We start from the raw sequence: 20678 nt of genomic DNA on the forward strand, positions 1-20678 counted from the left end.
TTATTCATTGTATGCCCCCCCCCCCCCCCCTCCCCCCCCGATCTTAGCCAAAGTCGCCTTTGGGAGAGTTCCCATCGTTTCCTTCATCATCTACAGAAGACAGCGCTCTCAAAGGCGCCGTCTCAATCGGCTGTCCAGCCGATCCTCCTGATCCGGCTATCAAGCTTTGACGCCGTGATCTCCTCCGATTGGATACTTCATTCTCATCGGCTGCGAGGACCTCGACCTCGTCCGAATCTGCCGCAACCCCCGAGGCTTCCACATCATCACCCATGCCTGGTTTTTCATCCTGGCCGCCTTGACCGGTAGCAGACGCCGCCGCGAGGCCCTCCTTGAGCCGGTGGTTCAGCTCTGCCATGAACTCGCTTGCTGAAGAAAATCGTGCAATTCCGTCATCACTTTGCAGCATTGAGTACATAACCCGTGCTTCGTTCAGACACCGCTGAGCCTGAATGAACTTGCTCTGCGCCAGCCACGTCTCGGCCGCGAGAACACTCCACAGCGCCGACCTGCGTCGCCAGGTGCCTATTCCCATGACACCAAGCCCTGGCCTCGTTGCACAGAGAACTGCCTGACGCTCCCGGAAGAGAGCATCCCCCACCACTCCTAGTAGCCGTGGCGTCTTTTCCATGAGCCTCAGTCCCAGCCTGGTCGCCACGTCGATCGCTGCCCCGCCCCGCAGTCGAAGCATCTCCATGCCGAGTGCTGTACAGCGCAGGGCACCGTACGGGGCACCGCAGCGGGTCAGATACGAATACGTCGCGTCCCCGAGCATGTCTCCTGCGGAATCGAGGATTTTTGTCGGGGTGTGAGCTTTGGTCTGTGCCATTATGAGAAGTGCTAATGCGCCCATTTCGTTGGCTGCTGCATGGTGCCTCCAGGCATGGTCACCCTCAAAATCAGTCTTGAGCAAGCCATATGTAGACTGCGCCAGCTTCCAGTCACGTAGCATGAAGGCGTAGTCTGCCAGTCTACGTAGCGTTGCCTCGGGCGTGTCTGGGTGGTAAAAGCCTCCGCTGTAATTTGAGCCGCTGGGAGCGCTTTTCGAACCACCGCCAAAGCCCGTCCAGCGTTTTGACATGCTCATGAACCGACCACCAATGCCTTTTCGCTTCGAGGCGACCTGGTCGTTCCACAACGAGACGTTTCTTTCCATAGTAGGTATTATGGACTGAATAACCATTTCCCTCACAAACGTCTTGATGGCAGTCGCGTCGGTCTCGAAGATGTATTTAATGTGGCTCTCATAGTCTTCGTCTGCCTCGCTCCGCTGCAACTCCGCAAGCTCTTCGCCCGGTGCCAACCACTCGCTGCGAGGGAGAGCTATGCTGTCGTCATCCGTCTCGGCACTTTGAGCCCCGCGGATGCGAAGTAGGTGGCAGTGCAGACCAAAATTGCGCTTCATCTGCTCGAACAAGGCCATGGACTGGGAAATGTCGCCATTGTCTTCGTCATGCACCAGAACGTAGTAGCGCAGATAGTTTGGAGACACCCAGTCAGGGACCTTGCTCCTGCCCTCACTCGTTTCCTTGTAGAGAGCTCGCAGCGCCTCTATCGGGGAAGGGTTGCGTGAGCTAATAGCTATGACGCAAGCTACGGGATGACCGAAAGTCTCGTGCCGCTCTACTGGCATCCCTGACAGCAGTCGCCGTAAATAGAGAGAGTAGTATGGCGAAGCAGCATCGATGTCCATCTCTTGCTTTGTCGGCGTGTTGGGTTGTCCTAGGCCGAGGAAAGAGTTCTCGGCGAATCTCAAATGCCGATCTACCACAGCCTCAACCTCAGAAAGCCTTTTTGCTTCGCGGCTGGAAATGCTACCGGGGGTCTCGGAAGCGGCAGGTGAGCCATTAGATCCCCCCTGATCTCCCGGCAGCCTCGACACACTTAGGGGGGTATCAGCTTGCGATACGTCCTCACCGAGTCTGACAAACCGTATGGAACAATCGCTCCATGCCCTGGAGCCGCCGATACTATCCCTAACAGTGACCTTGCCTTGCACCTGCTCGCCGAACGGTCGCAGAAGCTCCCAGAATCCTCGGTCGAACCCCTTGTCCCGGATTAACTCTTCGGTATCGGTCGATGCGCAGACGGCAACATGTGGAACGAAAGCCCGGAGCAACAGATTGAGCGGATCCCCCGGGTTTTCTGCACTTGGCGAATCCACCAACGACTTTGCAAACAAGCCGCCCGTAGCGGGCATGGAGGTCGGACGACCGGGAGAGCTGCGGCCTGCAGGCGAAGCCGAGCGTGATCCAGGAGGGGTAAGTGTGGAGGCATACAGCGAAGCGACCGAGGGGTTCGCGCGCCTGCCGCTGACGGAGCGGCGCGGGTCGGCCTCGGAACCTGACAGGGGCATGATGTCGTCGACGTTCTGCCGCCTTTTAGCCAAGCTTATGGTGGGTGATGCCGCAGGCACGGTATGTAAAGGGTCGGGGGTCGACGGTCCATGTTCAGGAGACTGCATTAAGAGGGCGCCTGATGACGCAAGCACAGCTCAGATGGCGGTAGTGCCGTCTTGGGATGACTAACTGCCCTCGTTGTAATGGCACGGAGTCACCTCGCGTATGAATGGATAAGGCGTGTGTTGAATATCTAGGGTATTGATGGCAAGTAGTCTAGTCGGGGTGTTCTTCTCGGTTCGCAACCGGCAGAAAAAAAAAAATAAACTCGTTCGTAAGGTTCGTAAGCTTCCTTGTGATCGTTGAGGAATTGATGATACGCTGGGGATTGATCGTCTCAAATTGCTCGGAATGCAAAGTACCAAAAAGTAAAGATGGCAACGACAGAACTAATTTCTCGGTGGCAATTAGGGTACAGCAGTTTAGCTGGCAATGGTTGGTCTTTTCGGCCTCCTCGCTCCCCAGGTTTGCGACCTTCGTGAGGACGGAGAATTCAATGGGTTGATGAGGTCTCCGTGTCCTAGAATTGTACAGTGCAAGGGTCCAGCAATTTTCATGTTACAGTGTTCCAGTCACTAGCGTCCCTTACAGCTGTACGTACAACTGCGGGGTGGCACGGACCATCGTAATTTGGTTTTGTTCCGGTTCCTGCTTCCCTCCCACCACTTTCTCCCAGGTACTATCTCAAGGCTACGCATGAGGCCAAAGTACTGGCGTTGACCTACAAGGTGTGTCTTGGTCATCCATTCATTTATTAACATCTCAAAACACTCGAATAGTTTTATATGTCCAATATTCGATTGCTCAATTGAGAGACGATCTAAGGCTTTCGGTAAAATCAAACTGCTGCAAGTGCCTTCCAATCAGTATTATCTTGCCACCATTGGACTCTGCTGCTGCCTCCTGAGGTCCGTCAAAGATCTCAAAGAGTTCTCGTACGCCCTGTATCAGTTTGATATCTCCATTTGAGAGTTCCAGTCGCCCTTTCACACGGTGTATCTCGAACGGCGTCTTGCCTTGAGCTGCGTCACCGGGTAGTTTGTTATCCCAGAGGACAGACCTTAGCCACCCGTCTACCTTACTCACTTGACTGGGATCAAGTGTTGAAATCGGAATAGATAGTGTCGATATCGTCTTTTGCATTGTGCACAAGAGAGTTAGTCGACCGAAGAGAAATGGTTGGCATCTGAGGGGCTGGCAAAGGTCGACGCTTGTTTGGAAGCGAGAAGTGAGATCAGAACTCACCGGGTCTAGATGGCTGTGGCCTTTGGCAGAAGCTGAATCCAGGCCTTCAACGCTGTCGTAGGCGTGCAGGTCAAGCAAGAAACCCTCGAGCTTGGGGACGATGCTCTGTTTGGTAATATGCAGCTTGGCAAGACCATTGATGGATTGTATCCTGCCCTTGACGGTTTCTAGTTCATCCTCAGATACCAGATCGGACTTGTTGATAACAATAACGTCGGCATGCGATATCTGCACATGGGCAGTCGTCATGACTGGCCCATGAGCATCGCTTTCTTCATGGCCTTCGACTTTGCCAGATGGATCATCCAAGCTGCGGAGGATGTTTTTAGCATCGACCAAGGTGACAATGCCGTCCAGATAGATGGTACTGCTGAGTCCCTCGTCGACCCAAAACAGGGGAGCGAGGTTACCAGGGTCTGCTAACCCAGTCGTCTCCAATAATATGTAGTCAAATTTGCCCTTCTTTTCCATCAAAGACTCGATGGCAGCCACCCCAGTATCTCTGGAGGGTTGAAATAGCCATGTCAGCGCCTATACGTCAACCATGTACTGGCCGCCAGAGCAGTCGAAATCCGAACTAAGAAAAATAAGAGTCCTTGGGGATTTCTCACTTGACTGAGCAACAGATGCAGCCATTGCCAACTTCCATCCATTCCTCGACCGACTCCCCATCCTTGTTAACAGTGAGCGATTTTTCGATGTCCAGAGCTACGGCCATGGAGTTAGTCCATGTTTCAGGCCCATGAATCGGAAAGTTTATGTAGTTCACTTACAATCACCAAACTCTGTGGTATATTAAAAAATATTGAAAGGTCAGTAATGCATCCATTTGTTCGCTTAGGCGCCCATACGTCCAAGCTCGAATAAGTAACAAGTATTATTCGGGGACCAAAGCAAACCATTCATAATAACGGCAATTTTCTTGCCATGTTCCGCCGTAAGGATATAGTTGAGCAAAGTGGTCTTTCCCGCACCAAGATAGCCTTGCAAAGATGGTTGTTGTTAGTTGTGAAGAGGTTTGCGCTGGTCAGTCAAGGTCAGCCATACCAGTGACTATCGTTATTGGCACCTTGATTGGCTTATCATCTTCGTTGAGAGAATTACTCGTATCGACGAGATCGGGGGGGAGTTCATCATCGAATGAATCCATGCTGAGAAGAAGTTTTTTTGATGTGCGAATGGTGTTGGGAGGTTGAAAAGGGAAGGGTTTTCGATGAGCAAACGGAATTTGAAGAAAACTTAGAACAATCTTAACAGTCGAAAAGTGTCTCGAGCTACATGCACCTTGCAAATACCTTACCTACCTAGGTATTCTGAAATAGATATTCTCTACTACGCCCTTCAACTCGCGCCCTTCACAATTGACAAAGTACCATCCCCCAGCTTAACATTAACAGCTGATCCCCACCTGTCCCCCCGCACCCCACCAAGAAAGACGTCATTGGGTCAAATCTGCTCTGACGCGTCAGGGGTTGTCTTCTTTCGCGTCAAAAGTGACAGGCAAAAGAAAAAAAGAAAAAAAAAAGAGCGACCGCTAGACATGCTGACATAAGGTAGGTTGTTGATGTGGGTACCTAAGGTAACATCCCCCTTCGAGCTTTCGTGTGCCTTTCGTTTCTCTAGCGTACCTACCCGTAGAGCCTTATCTGCCGGTCTGTGCCTGCCCCTTCTTCAATTAGGCGCCCAATTGATTTGATCGTCTTGTTGCGACAAAGAAAATAGACACCTCACACTCTCGGCGCAGTTTTATTCCACCCGCAACCCAAATCAGAACGCAAAAGTCTCTTGTCTAATAGCCTGTCTACACAACTGGCCGAACTAGCCAACAAGACCTTTTAAAATTCCCTTTATGGAGATGGCGACCCACGCGCCAAGTTCTCCTCGACTTCCGAGTCCTCCTCCTCCCGCAGAGATCCAGATCGGGCCTGTGCCACAGTCACCTGGAAGCTCCCCAAATCATCAAGTGCCGCAGATGGAGCAGACTGCAATTGATGCGAACGCAAAGCGGCGCATTCACCCCGGCACCAGGGCATCCGATATGGCTGCTGGACCGCCTTTAATTCCGCTAAATGAGGTATGTACTTTTTCGTTTCCCTCCTTGAAGCTCTGAACGAGCTTGCTTGCGACCATGCGTCAGGGATAGCCCAGAGCGGCACTAACCAAGTTACCCTACCGGCCCGCACAGCTCGACTCGGCCTTCCAGCTTCAAGAACACCTCGCCGCCCTACACTACCACCACACAGCCACCAACACGAACCCTGTCAGTCGGGAGACGGCCAAAATCTTGGGGACACCCCCTCCAGGCATAGACCGAACCTTGTGGCTCTATGAGCTTTGCCGCTTCCTGATAGAGCAGTGCAATGCCCTGATAGTCGGCTTTCTGTTCGACACACCTCCGTGCAGCGCCGTGACCTGCCCGGAGATGCGCGCGTCAGAGTGGCAGTTTCTCTGCGCCGTCCACGACCAGCCCAAATCGTGCTGCGCCATCGACTACTGCTGCCACACTCTCGACTGGGCCGCCAACGTCGTAACCAATCCGCAGATCTTCCCCTCGCGCTTCGTCGCCCTCTCAGACGCCCACGACAAGGGTGCCGCCATCAAGAACCTGATCAACGTGTTTCGTCGTCTGCACCGCATCTTTGCGCATGCCTGGTTTCAGCACCGTGGTGTCTTCTGGACGGTGGAGGGCCAGACCGGTCTGTACGTCTTCTTCAAGACGGTCTGTGACATGCATGACCTGTTACCTGGCGAAAACTACAAGCTTCCGCCCGAGGCCGAGGGCTTGGAGGCTCCTACTCGTAGCAACCTGAACGTACCCGGAGACGGTCCCAAGATACTGCAGAATACCGGCGATGCCTCGACTCAGGGCGCAGCCGCTGCTCGTCCTGGGCCAGGCGTAACCAGTGAGGGAGAGGACGATCATCATAGCGCGGTCAACAGCAGGACAAGCACTAGGAGGCACATCCGCAGTAGTCCATCCACCGGCAGTGCCGTCACCACCGTCATGGAGGCGGATGAGGATGATGGCAGTACCGGAGATGTGGCAAAGCGCTTCAGAAAGATGCGCATCATGGACCCGCCTCTGGCAGAGGACGATATGGAGACGACCGAAGTGCCCGTGCTTGTGGAACAAGATCCTCCCGTGCAAAGCACATCAATGGGCAATGGAGGCAACACAGCGAAGACAGGCGAGGAAGAGCCGCAAAGCTTACCGGACGCGACGGAAAGCGCCAAAAGCGCTCCCGGCGCGGCAGCTACGTCTGCAGAGGTCGAATCGGCGAGTCACGACATCCCCAGGACCGTTGAGAGCTTCCTTGAGAGTCCTGACTCAGAAATGCCATCCCAGCCGCTCTCTTCAGAGTCGGCGTCCAAAGCGGCGGCCGAGACTCGTGACGACGAAAAGACTTCTACGACAGCGGCAGCACCCTCCGACCACGGAAGCTCTGATGACGCAGGTGCCGCCGCTATGCTGCAGGCCACCAGCGTTGCCGATTTTGCGGGCGACGCAGGCGAAGCCGAAGAACCAGTGGCTGCAGCCAAAGGCGACAGACCTGGTGACGAGGTTTCCACATCATCGGCTTCGGACGACACGGAACAGGAAGCGCCTCAAGAACCGACCGAGGAAGAAAAACCAGCCAAGGCTAATGAAGAAGCGAAAGACAAATCTGAGCCTCAACAACTTGATGCGAGCAAAGCTAATTCCGATTGAAAAGACGGTTTTCTAGAGCTCTGAGCCAGACAGGCTAAATTCTTGTTCAGCTTTCCGAAGACCCCATAGCTTTAATAGTCCATCTTGTAATAGCAGACCGCTGGGGCGGTCTTTTGTAATGATACCTATCAAGCAACAATTTGCCGAAATTCCCAACCGCGGGGTTATCGAGCGTATAATGCTGCTCAAAGGCTTATAAAATAACCCATACGTATTTTAAGGCCGGGGGGTTTACTACTACTTCCATCATGGCTGAAAGTTGATAACGTACTAGTTCTACACCTAGTTCTAGTTCTAGACGCAAGTGTAAATGCGGATGTCAACCTGCGTATCGATCTTGTCTAGTAGAGGGGTGCAGGGTGGGTGGCTTGGTGGGTACATAAACTCCATGTACAATGTAAGGTCCGTTGGCAATTAATATAGTTTGTTTGTTTGTTGGTTGGTTGGTTTGTGTAACAGTGATATACATTTTCGTCTGATGTCTCAAAAGCGGATCGGGCTGATGCAGACGAGATTGAGATCGTACCCCTGAAATGAGGGAATGGATATCATCTGATGCTTATTTTGATGATTTTTTTATCTCCCTGCCTTTCCTTTCCCTGTGCTTGGGAGCTGCGACAAGCTCCCTTTTTACTGTGCCATAAAATACAACATACAGGTCTCCACTCCACCACACCCTCTCGGCTACAAGAAGCGAGCCGCAGCATCGGCTTTTTGTGCGCGATCGATATAGTCCGTGTCATTCGGCTATAGTTGCAAGTTTTTTGGTTTTTTTTTTCTTTTTCTTTTTTTTCTTGTCTTTCTCGGATACCGGAAAGCGTTCGACAAACTGCGGGTCAGCGTCGCAGTTTGACAAGTGGCAGAGAAAAAAGAAATTAGGTATTATATTACAGTAAGAGAAAATGGGAGGGAAAAAAAGTGACAAGAAAGTAACAAGTTGCAAAATAGGTACAAGAATTTTTGGTGGAACATGGTTACTGAGGTCGGTCGGCTGTGTTCTTCAGCGTGTCGCTTGGCGTGTTGCGTTATCAATGCAGTTGCAGGCTGCTTGTAGGCACAATGTCACAACTCTGTTGGCTTGTCCTTTTTTTCGTGTTTCTTTTTCATGTCTCCCCAGTAGTCTTCTCCTGCAAAGAGACTTTTTTAGATCAGGCTCAATATCAAGCCTTTCCTTTGCCCTTGCTCATCTTTTCAGTTGTTGTTGTTGTTGGGGAATGGGTCTCGGCAAGGGTTGTGGAAAGGCCTCTCTTAGCCAGCCCGCTGAGATGTAGCTTGGAGAATATGTGCCTGACGTCGGGGGCGTTCTCAGACTGTGCCGAGACCGATGTTGCGTTTCGTTCGTCCGCAAAGGCGCGAACGGCTCTTAGTACAGGACTGAATCCTTCATTGTTAGGAAGCCACCACCTGACACAGGTAGGATCTTCAAAAAGATCGGCCATCATGTTTCGCATGCCTATGGGAAATATGCATCTACACATTGTTATCATCATCGTCAGCAACCTCAGCGTAGGATATGAGCCTCTCAACGGGCTAGGGTGGAATATGCCTGCTAGCTGCTCACCCCAATGCTTCGAGCAAGGCAAACTTGCGACGAATCCATATTTGGTGCTTCGCGTCATGTGGGAGGAATAGGGCCGCAAGTGCCAAGCAGGCTTGTGTTAATATCAGGCTACCCCGAGGGCTGGAAGGCCATAACTCTATCGACTCGACGATGCGGCAGATGGCAAAAGCTTGCTCTGAAAGCCGAGCTTGAAGTTCTTCGGTTCCGTCGCCTTTTGTCGGTATATCGGCCCTTTGGCACTCGTGAAGAATGACTACAGTATGCCACTCGCATGAGAGAAGCGTGACAGGGAATAGTGGTTCCTGGTATAAACTCCCTGGCACCGAAACATCTACGATGCTTTCGGGTCTCTCAGCTGCCCGTTCGCCGAGGTCTTGCACCAGGTAAGCTGGATCGGAGAGCGCAGGGTCCCATCCATCCCTCCATGCTCCAAGCCGCTGAGATATACTGGCATGTTGGTCCAGGTAGCTTTGGTCCGGGGTAGCAGACTGCTTTGCCACCAAAAGAGACACTTCTCTTGAAAGAAGACGTAGACGCGCCGAGCACTCCTCAATTTTCCAAAGTGGGTTCGTGGGATCCTGTAATGACATCGAGTGGTAATAGGATACCAGGGATGTAAACCAATCTTCTGGTAGAGCCGCTGCAAAGCCACCCATCAAACCGACAAAGACGTCGTATCTGTTATACCATGACAAGATGGTCCGACCAGTTGGGGTTTCGATTATCGACTGCGGAGTGTATAGCTTGGTGAGAACCTCGAATGCTGCTCGTTGGTGTCCCATTAGGTTGATCCAATCACCAAGATATTCCTTGGTAGCGGGTTGTAACGTCAGTGTCAGTTCCGGCGCAGGCGCTAGCCGAAGCTCGCAGGGGATCTGGAGGATCTGAGACAAGCAAGTCTCTAGGCAGGTAAAGGACCAATGTGATTGCCACAAGTCCTGCTTACCTCTATTGTTGCCAGTTGCAGAATTGTCAGTAGCGTTGCGGGGCTGTGATCTTCTTTGCGTTTGAGAAAGCCGAGTAGAATTGTGACGCTCTTATTGTAGTACTGTAGAAACTGGTGCATCTTTCCGCGAGGATTTCGGAGGGTACAATGGTAGGCAGCAAACCCCACGAGGGCGTATAGGAGAGCATCGTTCTCGAGCGCAAGGGCAGGAAGTATGTTTCCGAAAAAATCATGGGCGTCCGTGAGTATGCCGTAGTGGTAGTTGGTCAGATGCTCACAAAAGTAGCCAAGGTAAAAGCGCACATCTTGGGATAGATGTGCCCATTCCGGCCGCTCACTGCTCCCAAGGCCGGTCAGCTCAGGAAAATTATATGCTGCCGGGGTCACGCTGGCTGTGCCTGTGGACGTGGCTGGCGACGAGACTTTGGTGCCTTCGAGGGATGGTGTTTCTGACCCTTGCCGACCAACTGATGTCTTTATCCTGTGCAGTTTCGAGGCGGCGCTTGCTCGGCGAGCTGAAGATCTTGACTTGGACTGGGCTGAGGGGGTTGATTCGTCCGGTTCCTCCTCGTCTATGATCGTATCCAGTTTGAGATCATGGTCATTGTCGTCGTCATGGTCTTCGCGATCGTCGTGGGATGAGGCAGGACTATGAAGCTGGCTAGTACCTGATGCATCCTTGGTCGACGATGTGGATGACTGAGTCGTTGGCGAATCGGTTGGGTAGTTGCATAGTCGTTTGCCTTTTCGGCATCCTAAATGTGCAAAACATTGGTTGGTCAGTTCCTCCTATTCCCGTGCGCATGGGAGATTTAATGAAGTCTAGGTGCAAATCATCAAGTGCAACAAACATACTATCACAGATTGGATGTGTCTCGTCGCACTTTTGAGATGCACATGTCAGCAAGCTCTTAATGAGTCCAGGCAGGTGTATGAAAAGCAATGCCCTATTCAAGTTCAATACCTTTACTCGCCTAGTCCTGCAAGTGAAGCATCCAGACCTTGTGCGACGATGCTTGACGTGGTCTACACCTTGTGCGGATTTTCGACGACTTCTTGAAGCCTTGGGCACACTGTTGAACATGATAGGCTCCGGGAACCCCGTGAAATAGCCAATGTTTTGGTATGAACCGGCGATGCCAGTTCCGCCTCCTACGCTGGTCGTCGATGTTGCTTGCTGTGGGGCATCCTGGGGACTGCTGATTTGTCCAGCACCTGACATGGACGAGAGAAGATGGTGATAATATTCACTCATCTTTGGTCCAGGTCTATTGGTTGGTTCCTTGGTTGTCCCACCCGCAGCCGACTGTTACTCCGAAATGCGTGGCTGGGAATATGCTAGCCTCGTATGTGTGTGTACTTGAACGAAAGTCTTGAAAGAACCGCGCGGGGTGGGTTTTGATGAAATGTAATTTCTGAGCGAGTGAGTGGGCGCCTAATAGCGTAACCGCCCTCGAAGGCGGAGTGTTGCAAAAAGAGAGACAGAGAAGAAAGGTCCCTGGCCTGAACAGCTTCGATGTCGATGTTGAGAAACGCAAGGTCGACCTATGCCTAATGCATACCTAACCTGGTTCCGCACGTAAATGCAGGTTGCTCTGCTTGGAATACGCAGCAGTAAAGTAGAGCAGATGCACGTCTAGTCTCCCCACCGAATGTCGAAAGTGGAGCTACCGATGAAATGCAGAGTCGCAGACGCGGGCCGGGGATGGTAAGTGAAGGCGATAAGGGACAGCTTAACTAGCCCTGTATGTCCAGCCTAGACGGTCGATGGCGGTTCCCTAATAGGTGATTGGTTCGCCTTGGTATGGTGGGTAGGTAGCTATTCGCCTCAGGGCAGTACGTACTCAGGCAGTACCGTGTAAGTATCGAACTAGAGAATGACAAGGTGGTGTAAGCGGCCAAGCTAGACCACATGGGTATACTATGGGCGATTATGCACTGCTAAGGGTTCCCTGCTCCCAAATCTATATCAAAATCGTACAAAGACATCACTGGTGGCAATGCCGCTTGGATATATGTAGACGTCTATTAGTCCCGAGGACATTGACAGGGCCAGGGGGGAACAACCTTGCCTTGGGTGAGAGATGGATGTGGATAGTTGTGAGTGGAGACCTCAGAGGGACAAGGGGGGTTTGCTGTCAGAGACGCGGTCAGGGCTTGCAATGTGGGTAAGTGATACCGGCAAGCATTCGGAGATCTTTTTTGACGTATTGTGGGATAAATTATATGGAGTGTCTGTCACGGACAGGATCACCTGTGATTTGTGCGAGATTGTCAGAGTCATAGCATCGTTTCGTGTGAACCAGGAGGCTTCAAGCAGGCTGCCCCTGGCTATGGGATACTTGCCTACTGTATGTGCATACCTGTATGCTGGGAAGGGTTGAATCAATTCTGGACTATGTTAATGTGTGTTCCGCTGGAGAACCTGCTTACAGTATATACGGAGTGGTATCCGCCATACCACAAGTGCCCCGCAAACGGTTCGTTCGCAAAGATCTAGTGAGCCAGAATACTCGCCGCCTAGGGCTGTTGATCGGAGTTATACAAAAGACAGGGAGATACATCGATCACTCCGGATAATAGTCGAATACCAGAAAAATGGCCAGCGGGGCCCAAGAGCGAGTCACGGTCATAACAAAGAGGGCAGGGGTCAAAGGCTCATAAAAGGACCGCTTGCCAATCAAGCCAAGCGTCCCATGTAAGGATCGAAGCCTGAGACGACATTGAATCTGATTTTTTTTTCTTCTCGGGGGGCTGTTACGTCGTCAGGTACAAAGGAACAAGTAACGATTTGATGGGTTGGGTAAGTGATTCAGTATCCCTGGACTTGACCTCCAAGTATAGCACGGGCTTCAAAGCATGGTGAGGGTTGCAATGTATGTATGTGCGTGTCTAGGCGGTCAAAAAAGGTCCTGCAATATGAGGTAGGGTGGGCGTAACTAGACGTGACATGCATGAGGATACCGCAGGACATCGGATGACAGGCCCAGATGTCAGGGACATGTGCTCAGTTCCACATGCTGATAACTTGTCTTCCTTTCTCAAAGGTGGCATAAGCTACTACTGGGGTGGGCTTTGACGATCACCGGAGCTCTTAACAGGGGCAAGCTGTCATAATTGAAGGGGTGACCGAATATCATCCAACAGTGAGTGACCGAGCGCGTGACGGTGTACAATGGAGAGATTCTCGTGCAAGGGCCAGTCCGGCAAGCAGATACTGGCCCCATGCCACCAGGCTGGCAAGGGATGTAGGTGACATGTATGTTTTCGGGGGTGATGAGAGTGGTGAGGCAGTCGCATGGCAATCGGTGGGTGTCTTGCAGGAATGTCGATGGAGTTCTTGACCAGGTAGGTGACGATGAATGTTCCAGATGAGGCACGGGACATGCCCGGGAGAAGATGAAAGGGTCAGTATGCAAAGCATGAAAATGGACAATGGTGGTCTTGGCCAGCGTCCAAAAAAAAAAAAAAAAAACACCCCAGTCGCTTTGCAGTCAAGAGTAGACGTCTCGGGGGTACACTGGGGGGCGGCGTCATGAAATCAGGCGTAAATACGGTTGGCAAACGACCCATCCAGCCGGAACTGCATGATAACCATGTGACATCAGACCCGAGGGTAACGTCACGAACCCACAAGAGTTTGCAATGACAGTGAACCAGGTCATTTCGAAGTGAGGAGCGGCGATGTTGCAGCGGGTTCAAGAGACAGCTGGGCAAAGACTGTGTTGCCCAGGTAGTGTGATTCCTGGCCCGCAGGAAGTTCATTGTGAGTGTACAATACACCAAGGTTTAACACAAGGGGTGTCTGAAAGGGAGCTGAAGTAATGGAGAAGGTCCCATAAATTCTAGCGGCTACTGTTGCCATCTTTTGGTACCGATGTAATCCCTGGGCGCGCGAGGATCAAGACAAGGCTATCTGCTGCAGGGATTAGATGTAGATACTACGTGGTAATTAAGTACGAAGTACACGAAGTACGTAGCGTAGTAGCCATTGCACTGCAAGGCCCTGCAAGGGCGGGGAGATAGCAAGGGGTGAGGGGGGGCGGCTCATAACTGAACACGGCGTGGTTTGATCAACGGCCCGCATATCAGCGACCGGCAAGACATGGGACGAAGCCATCCGCATCGTTCAAGCAACAGAAAAGGGTAAAAGACAAAGGAAGAAATCAAAATAAGGCTCTTGGCATAACTGTGAGGGGCTGTAGATCATAATTGGGAACTTGGAGGCTTTTTGGATACTTTCGTGTACTTTCGTGATTATCTTGTACACGACTTTTTTGTGAAGTTGTGCCCGAGAAATAGTAATTTGCTTACAACAAAGAGTCTCGAGGAACTTCAGCGAGAGAAAAGGAAGAAGAAAAAAAAATTACATTCTGAGACGAGCTCCTTAAGTCATGGACAAAGGGCCATCGGTATTCCAGAAACATTCTAAGGGTGAAATGAAAGATTGGACGGTATTGTACAAGGTATAGTTGGGATAGAAATGGATACAGTAATAGGAGAAATAACAGAAATGATTTTGATCCAAAGGTTCTCGAAAGCCAACTGAATGATAGGTAGTACTATTTACTTCGTACTGTAGTACTTTCAAAGGTGGGGATAGATGCAACTTGCTGAAAAGAGACAGTAACCTTACGTATACATGCTACTTGGCTTCCATGTCATCCCATGTCTGGTTGGATTTAGCCGGCAGGGCGATCGAGGCCCATTCCATTCCAAGCCTGGGAGCAGTGTGCCAAGATGAGCAGGGAAGGTGGACGTCGGGAGGTCGCGCCAAGGACAGGCATTGATTGACTAAGAACTGACTGAAGGACCACCAGGCTGGCTGACTGGCCGAGGTGAGCCGAGGTACCTGGGCAGTCCTGTCGCGACCCAGTCGATGGTGGTCTCCCCCATGGTTAGCGGCGTTAACGTTTAAATCTGAATGGTCGATGTCGGCCGCGGGCGGACCGGAGGGTGGGTGTCTTGCCCGCCTCCTCCTCCGCCGATGATGCCATCTTCATCCAGTACAGTAAAGACAATACAGTAGTGCGAGTGAGTTTTCTTTTTGCAGCAAGCCCAGGAAATGTTCTGTCCTAAGCGATGCGTTTGTCGTCACTACAGGACTTGGTATAGTGGTGGTGTCGCGCCGTGAATGGGGATCGAGAGTTGTCCTTACTGTCGGGCGGTGGGGAAGCCGTGTCTGAAAACCCAGAGCCGTGTGTGAGCCAAAATTGGTCTCCAGCGACCGGGGAATAATGAAAAGGATATCGAGAAAATTTAGTCGTCTGGGGTCCGGGCCATTATCACGTGAAGCCTTGCCAATTCAGTGGATCACGGTGGATCTGACGCTTGGATATCGGACCAGGTAAGGTAGCCGCTACCTCCAATACCTGACCAAGGTACGTACCTTAATTCTGGCCAGCAGTCAGGGTCCGGATTCCAAAGTCCCGTCCCAAGTCTGTGCGTTACCAACCCGCTCGGTCTTCGGGAAACGGGGAGGCAATAGCTAGAATCGACTGGGTTGATTAAGGTGGGTGTGGGCGGATAGGTTGGAAGGATGAGCAACATGAGATCTCCGCGACTTCAGACGAATATTATCTACCACGCTATTATGCATTCGGGGGAACCGGGAGGTCGCGGCCCCTGGCCGATATTTGGAAACTGCAAAATACTATAGGGCAGAGACACCTCGACATACTTCGTACGTGGTAGACAAACACACACACACACATGCATGCATAACCTGGTGATAGGTAATTAATTATCTACCTACCTGCCTACTGTGAGCTAGGCGCGCGCGTCATGGAGCGAATCCCTATTACGCATATGTAAAATTTGCTTCAACTGAATATGGTCACTGTCTTAAAAGAGCAAGTTCACCACCATTGAATAAGTGTGCAGAGTGTCCAACGCGATTAGATGGGAAATAACCCAGTCATTCATGTCAAAAGCTTAGCAGATTAAATTGCAAGTTAAATAAATAGTAGTTGTTAATTGCAAGTCAGGTTAATAATACCTGAAATAATATCAGTGGACATTCAGCTAAATTTCCGTATTATCTGAGTGGAAGAAATTAAACGACAGCACCAATACTCCGTAGGTACAAACAACTACCGGCAGCATCCGATGGGGTTGGTCCATACTGTACCTGCACCAGTACCGCCGTTGGTGTTACCACAATTACTCGACTCAACTTACAGTATGTTACCTTAGCAATAACCTCCGCTAGCACGAATAAGGCACCGCACCACCCATACTAGTACTTACGATCCACCCTTCTGGAACTCCACCAACCGATCCATAGTGGGATAGTGGGGAGGGCAACGCAGGTTTTCCGTCCGTGCCGCTTTCGTAACGCGTATCTCAGGAACCACAACTGACTGGGTTTCTTGGGCAAAATGGCAAAGATTGGCCCTGAAAAAGGTCTTAGCATCTGACCAACCGTTTAACCGTTTTGAGGTGCCGAAATTTGCTGACTGTGGAGAAATGCGTGAGCGATTGTCGAGTGAGGAGCAATGGGGAAGAATGAGGAACAAGAGAGAAAAATTAGCACTAGACCTCGGTAGGTAGGCAGTCTAGACTACGGGCATGAATACTACGTGGTAAAGAAGAGACGGAAAAAAAAAGTCAAACCTCGCACCCACGGATTAAACTTGAAGTCCGAGTGGGGTTCTGCTGACTCTATTCAAGGAGGATTCATCTAAATTGTAGTAACATCGTGCATTTTTTTGGGGGGGTTTTTTGAGATAAGGTAAGGTTGGGGGCATGGTATGGGATGGAATTACCTAGATGCCTACTGTAGATGTAATTACTAAGAAAAAAGCTAGAACTTAAGTAGTATCAATTTCAGGCTTAGTATCAATTTCAAAACATGTTGTCGTCATGTCCTCATCCCCCTCATCCCCATATACAGTTCAACGTGGCCGCTCAGGCGTTCAGCGAACGGTTCATTAAAGGAAGGGTTAAGTTCCGTCGGGTCGGGTTTGGAACGAGATGACCTCCCTGCCATGGTGCATACAAAAATGGCCACGGATAAACTGCTGGAGGGAAAAATTTAAAGTACAAGACAGGGTCAAGTTTAGACACCTTGGCGTCCCGGCGCTAAGCATAATAGTTTGTGCGCCTGGGATGCCTGCCGCCTGTTGGTCACCACTAACCTTGCCTTCCTAGCTAGGACTCGGATTCCGGCAATGTCTGTTTTGGTTTCAGGTGAAGAAATGGAGGCCACGTCTGGGTGGTAAAACCCAGAAGGCTAATTTCCTTCTGCGAGGCGAATCAAGAGCATGCGGGAGCAAAGGAAAAATTACGGACAAGAAGGTCGGGAAAACGACTGGATACAAAGGTCTACTGTACGCAGTTAACCTGTAGAATTGTGTGTGTGTGTGTGTGTGTGTGTGTGTGGACTTAATGTAATGCGGTAGGTCGGTAAACAGGACTTGACAGCCCGAGTCGAGTGAGTCCCTTGCAGAGAAAATTCTGTCATTTATTCCATCTACCCCTGGAGTCAACACCACCACCACCACCACCCATTCGCTCATTCATTGCTACCCAAGGTAGCCGCCTATCCACAAGCTACCCAGTTGCCAGGTCTGGTATGTGCATTATGTACGAAGTAGGTAGGCATCCAGACCATGTTACCTAAACTAGCATCGCTAACCCAGTCATTTGGCTTTATGAAGCCCAAAATGGACAGCCGTCCCTTGGTATAATTATAGCAGATATAGGTCAGGTCTTCCCGCAACATTGTTCACCGCATTCGCTCTCTCATTCTTTACCCGGCGGATGGTATTGAAACGTTCTGCGATTCATTACTGATATATCATGCCCACAACAGACCCATTCCGTCGGTGTTACTGCTCGAATAGTACATACTACGGTATTTGGTTTTTTTTACCGGGCAATATGGGACGAACTCACATGAACTCAACTTCTCGTCGATCAAGTCCCCAACTCGCATGACGGGGCCCACATGAGCTAGTTTTTCACTACATACTCCGTAACGAATATCGTATTGCATCCGCGGAGTAGGTATCCGATCCGTACCCCATTGTTGGCAATGATTACATACGAAGTAGGTACTCTCTGCCACGCGATTAGCTAATGTCAGCTTCATCATTGAAGCCAAGCTAGCAGCTACCAGCTGTTTGCGAACCTGCCTGCATTGCCTATGGTGGTAGGGATCAGTGGAGGCGCGATTAGTTAAGGCCTAGGCAGACATACTTATCAGTAGGTACACTATTGGAAAGTTTTATCAGCTCCTCCTAAAGCCTGCCCCGAGTACTTTCTCTCATGTATTGCATCATCAGTCCTAGAGTCTAGAGTCTCAAGTTTCAATTGTAAAGGTGTGACATGACTCTCATCCACCGGGCGGCTCCAGACCTTTCATGCAAAGCCGAGGATTCTCCATGTCAACGCCGGACACCAAATGCCTACGTGGTACTGCCTTTTGACGATGCAGGGTGGGTTGACATAATCAGTCCAGACTGACCCACATCGCGCCAATTGAAAACCTTGATTGGCTGCTTCATGGATGTCCCTTTCACCAGAAAACAAAAAACACTAAAAAGGAAGGGGCAAGGAGCGCCAGATGAAACTGGCCAGATCAGAATGGCGCCAGAAGAAGCCCACCATAGCTATCAGGGCTACCTACTTGCCATAGCTGTTGCGACTAAGGTAACCTTAGGTTCTGCGATGCCTGAGAAGCTTTTCTCTCGCCCCCCCCCCTGACACCGAACCTGCATCTGAAAAGGTGAGGCCGGTCTCGTCCTGTTTGAGTTGCCCAATCAATCACAATTTTGAAGGAGCAGTCACCGCTCCTTCTGGTCCTGAGATATTTCAAGATTAACGAACGAACCAACGAGCGAAAGCTACGATTTGGGAAAGCAAGAGGGAGATGAGCCAGGATCTAAGGTCAAGGACGCCAGCTGTCATTTCGAAGATCAGGATCACAGCATTGAACGCCCAGAAAAGGACCAAGACGATCACACGCCGCCGGGGAATTGAAACTGACTGATTTTTATTTTTTTATTTTTTATTTTTTTTCTTTATCTGATTTTTTCTTCCAAAAAAACAATTACTCAACGACTTCAACTGCAGCAAAGAAAAAAAAACGAGATAAAAATAAAACAAACTCAAACAGGTTAAAGAAAAATAAAACATAAACCCCCCCAATTTAATTTAATTATCGGTCACAGCGAATCGGCATCGCTCGGCCGCACACACCCAAAACCCACCATGGACGACATACTACTCGCCCTCAGCAATGGTGACTGGCACAGGGATCCCGGGACGATCTCGATCCTGCTCTTAACAGTCCTGGCATTCCTGGTGCCAATGATCTACGTGTATCCCCCTTTCCCCCCACGGGAGAGCGACGCCCTCGCAGAGACGCACTCCAAGGTCGGCCTCGAGCCGTCCGCGGCCAAGCCGGGTCTCAGGGCCGCCCAGGCCCTGCCGTCCGATGTCTTGTCCGCCGGCCCCCCGCGCGTCCAGAGCCTCTGGATCTACCCGGTCAAGTCGTGCGCCGGCATAGAGCTCGATCACAGCACGGTCCTACCCTCGGGTCTCGAGTTTGACAGGCTCTTCACCTTTGCTCAGCTCAAGAGCCCCTTCCCCGTGCGCTTGGACTCGGACGCCGACGAGAAGAGCCGTCACGGCTGGGAGTTCATCACCCAGCGCCAGTTCCCCGCCCTCGCCAATGTTCAGGTCGAGCTGTGGCGGCCGGACCGGGTCAAGTGCGAGCGCCGTGGCGAAAAGGTCCGCGAATCCTACCTCATTCTCCGCTTCCCCTGGATGGAGGAGGGCTTCCGTGGTACTCTGTCTTGGGTTGCTGCCAAAACTCTCCGGGGCATAGATGCTCGTCCCGAGAAGGAGATAATGCTTCCCGTTGAGTTCCCATCCGAAGCGGATATCAAAAACAAGGATTACAAGTATGAGAGCGTCAAGATCTGGAAGGAAACTGTCACGGCCCTCAACATGTCCTCAGAACTTTCGGATGAACTCCAGAGGTATCTAGGCGTCAGCAACAAGCTGGCCTTGTTCAGGATAGATCCTGACAAGCTCCGTGAGGTTTACCGTGGTGCCCCAACCAGCGAGGTTGCGGGCTATCAGCCAGTGACGGGTTTCCAAGACGCTGTATGTTGACACCTGCACTCAGCCTAGTCGCTCTTGTTGTAGCGCGAATTTATTTCAACGGAACGGAACACGCTAACTCGAGGGTATTACTAGTTTCCCCTCCACCTGTTAAATCTGAGTAGCGTGCGGGATCTCAACGACAAGATTGCCCAGGACGAGAACCTGAAGACCTTGGATGCACGGAGGTTCCGAGCGAACATCATTCGTAAGTGGACCGCCATGTAACAACAACGTATCGGTGACTAGTTCTCATTCTTATTTTGTCATTTTTATATAGTCACTGGGCTGCCGCCATATGAAGAGGAGAAGTGGAAGTCGATTCAGCTCGTATCGGACGGCAAGTCCTTGGAAGAGACGGCCGATTTTGACGTATCCTGCCGCACAGTCAGGTGCAAGATGCCCAACGTGAACCCCGACAATGGCATCAGGCACGATAAAGAGCCCGATCACGCGTTGAGGAAGTACAGGAATGTGGACGAAGGGGCACCGCTGAACGGCTGCCTTGGAATGCAGCTGACACCCATGTTCAAAAAGACAGGCAGCCGGGTGTTGGAGTTGGAAAGCACTGTGAAGATCGGGATGGAGGTGAAGGTGAAGGGCTTTGGGTCTCACAAGTACATCAAGCAATAGACCAGATCTAGAGTAGACTTGGACAATACTAGTCCAACCAAGCCTTGAAACAGTGTGGGCGGATCCCATAAA

The 20678-nt window shown here is 51.1% G+C and overlaps 7 protein-coding genes across 7 annotated transcripts; 2 read left to right on the top strand and 5 right to left on the bottom strand.

Annotated features, from left to right (window-relative positions):
* Window positions 1-43: 43 nt before the first annotated feature.
* On the bottom strand, window positions 44-2464 carry PgNI_07496 (uncharacterized protein; the record flags this gene model as incomplete). The annotated part of the gene is made up of 1 exon (XM_031127507.1): window positions 44-2464. The coding sequence occupies one exon, from the start codon at window positions 2462-2464 to the stop codon at window positions 44-46; it is 2421 nt and encodes an 806-aa protein (XP_030981289.1).
* A 664-nt stretch (window positions 2465-3128) lies between these two features.
* Window positions 3129-4952, bottom strand: PgNI_07497 (uncharacterized protein). The gene is made up of 5 exons (XM_031127508.1): window positions 4692-4952; window positions 4544-4627; window positions 4256-4412; window positions 3645-4146; window positions 3129-3533 (listed from the first exon to the last, which is right to left on the bottom strand). Exons 1-5 carry the CDS (start codon window positions 4792-4794, stop codon window positions 3204-3206), a joined length of 1176 nt encoding a protein of 391 aa, XP_030981288.1. The 5' UTR covers window positions 4795-4952; the 3' UTR covers window positions 3129-3203.
* Window positions 4953-5277: 325 nt separating this feature from the next.
* On the top strand, window positions 5278-7681 carry PgNI_07498 (uncharacterized protein). Its single transcript, XM_031127509.1, has 2 exons — window positions 5278-5718; window positions 5830-7681. The coding sequence occupies exons 1-2, from the start codon at window positions 5494-5496 to the stop codon at window positions 7351-7353; spliced, it is 1749 nt and encodes a 582-aa protein (XP_030981285.1). The 5' UTR covers window positions 5278-5493; the 3' UTR covers window positions 7354-7681.
* Window positions 7682-8112: 431 nt separating this feature from the next.
* PgNI_07499 (uncharacterized protein) lies at window positions 8113-11115 on the bottom strand (the record flags this gene model as incomplete). The annotated part of the gene is made up of 5 exons (XM_031127510.1): window positions 8113-8823; window positions 8915-9798; window positions 9861-10615; window positions 10716-10743; window positions 10825-11115. The coding sequence occupies 5 exons, from the start codon at window positions 11113-11115 to the stop codon at window positions 8514-8516; spliced, it is 2268 nt and encodes a 755-aa protein (XP_030981284.1). The 3' UTR covers window positions 8113-8513.
* A 3427-nt stretch (window positions 11116-14542) lies between these two features.
* On the bottom strand, window positions 14543-14647 carry PgNI_07500 (uncharacterized protein; the record flags this gene model as incomplete). The annotated part of the gene is made up of 1 exon (XM_031127511.1): window positions 14543-14647. One exon carries the CDS (start codon window positions 14645-14647, stop codon window positions 14543-14545), a length of 105 nt encoding a protein of 34 aa, XP_030980544.1.
* A 2354-nt stretch (window positions 14648-17001) lies between these two features.
* On the bottom strand, window positions 17002-17541 carry PgNI_07501 (uncharacterized protein; the record flags this gene model as incomplete). Its single annotated transcript, XM_031127512.1, has 2 exons — window positions 17002-17094; window positions 17419-17541. Coding segments are annotated over 2 exons (216 nt in total), but the record flags the coding sequence as incomplete, so codon positions are not given.
* Window positions 17542-19076: 1535 nt separating this feature from the next.
* PgNI_07502 (uncharacterized protein) lies at window positions 19077-20606 on the top strand (the record flags this gene model as incomplete). The annotated part of the gene is made up of 3 exons (XM_031127513.1): window positions 19077-19976; window positions 20070-20181; window positions 20254-20606. The coding sequence occupies 3 exons, from the start codon at window positions 19077-19079 to the stop codon at window positions 20604-20606; spliced, it is 1365 nt and encodes a 454-aa protein (XP_030981638.1).
* Between the last annotated feature and the right edge of the window lie 72 nt (window positions 20607-20678).

The sequence above is a fragment of the Pyricularia grisea genome (genome assembly GCF_004355905.1).
Source record: "Pyricularia grisea strain NI907 chromosome Unknown Pyricularia_grisea_NI907_Scaffold_4, whole genome shotgun sequence".
Lineage (NCBI taxonomy): Eukaryota > Fungi > Ascomycota > Sordariomycetes > Magnaporthales > Pyriculariaceae > Pyricularia > Pyricularia grisea.

What these genes read in the sequence shown, in the direction of transcription:
- PgNI_07498 (XM_031127509.1), top strand. Translation starts at nt 5,494, where the DNA reads ATGGAGATGGCGACCCACGCGCCAAGTTCTCCTCGACTTCCGAGTCCT. An exon ending in CTTTAATTCCGCTAAATGAG is followed by an intron (nt 5,719 to 5,829) that starts GTATGTACTTTT and finishes CGGCCCGCACAG; the next exon opens with CTCGACTCGGCCTTCCAGCT.
- PgNI_07497 (XM_031127508.1), bottom strand. Translation starts at nt 4,794, where the DNA reads ATGGATTCATTCGATGATGAACTCCCCCCCGATCTCGTCGATACGAGT. An exon ending in GCCAATAACGATAGTCACTG is followed by an intron (nt 4,628 to 4,691) that starts GTATGGCTGACC and finishes CATCTTTGCAAG; the next exon opens with GCTATCTTGGTGCGGGAAAG. An exon ending in TGCATCTGTTGCTCAGTCAA is followed by an intron (nt 4,147 to 4,255) that starts GTGAGAAATCCC and finishes TCAACCCTCCAG; the next exon opens with AGATACTGGGGTGGCTGCCA.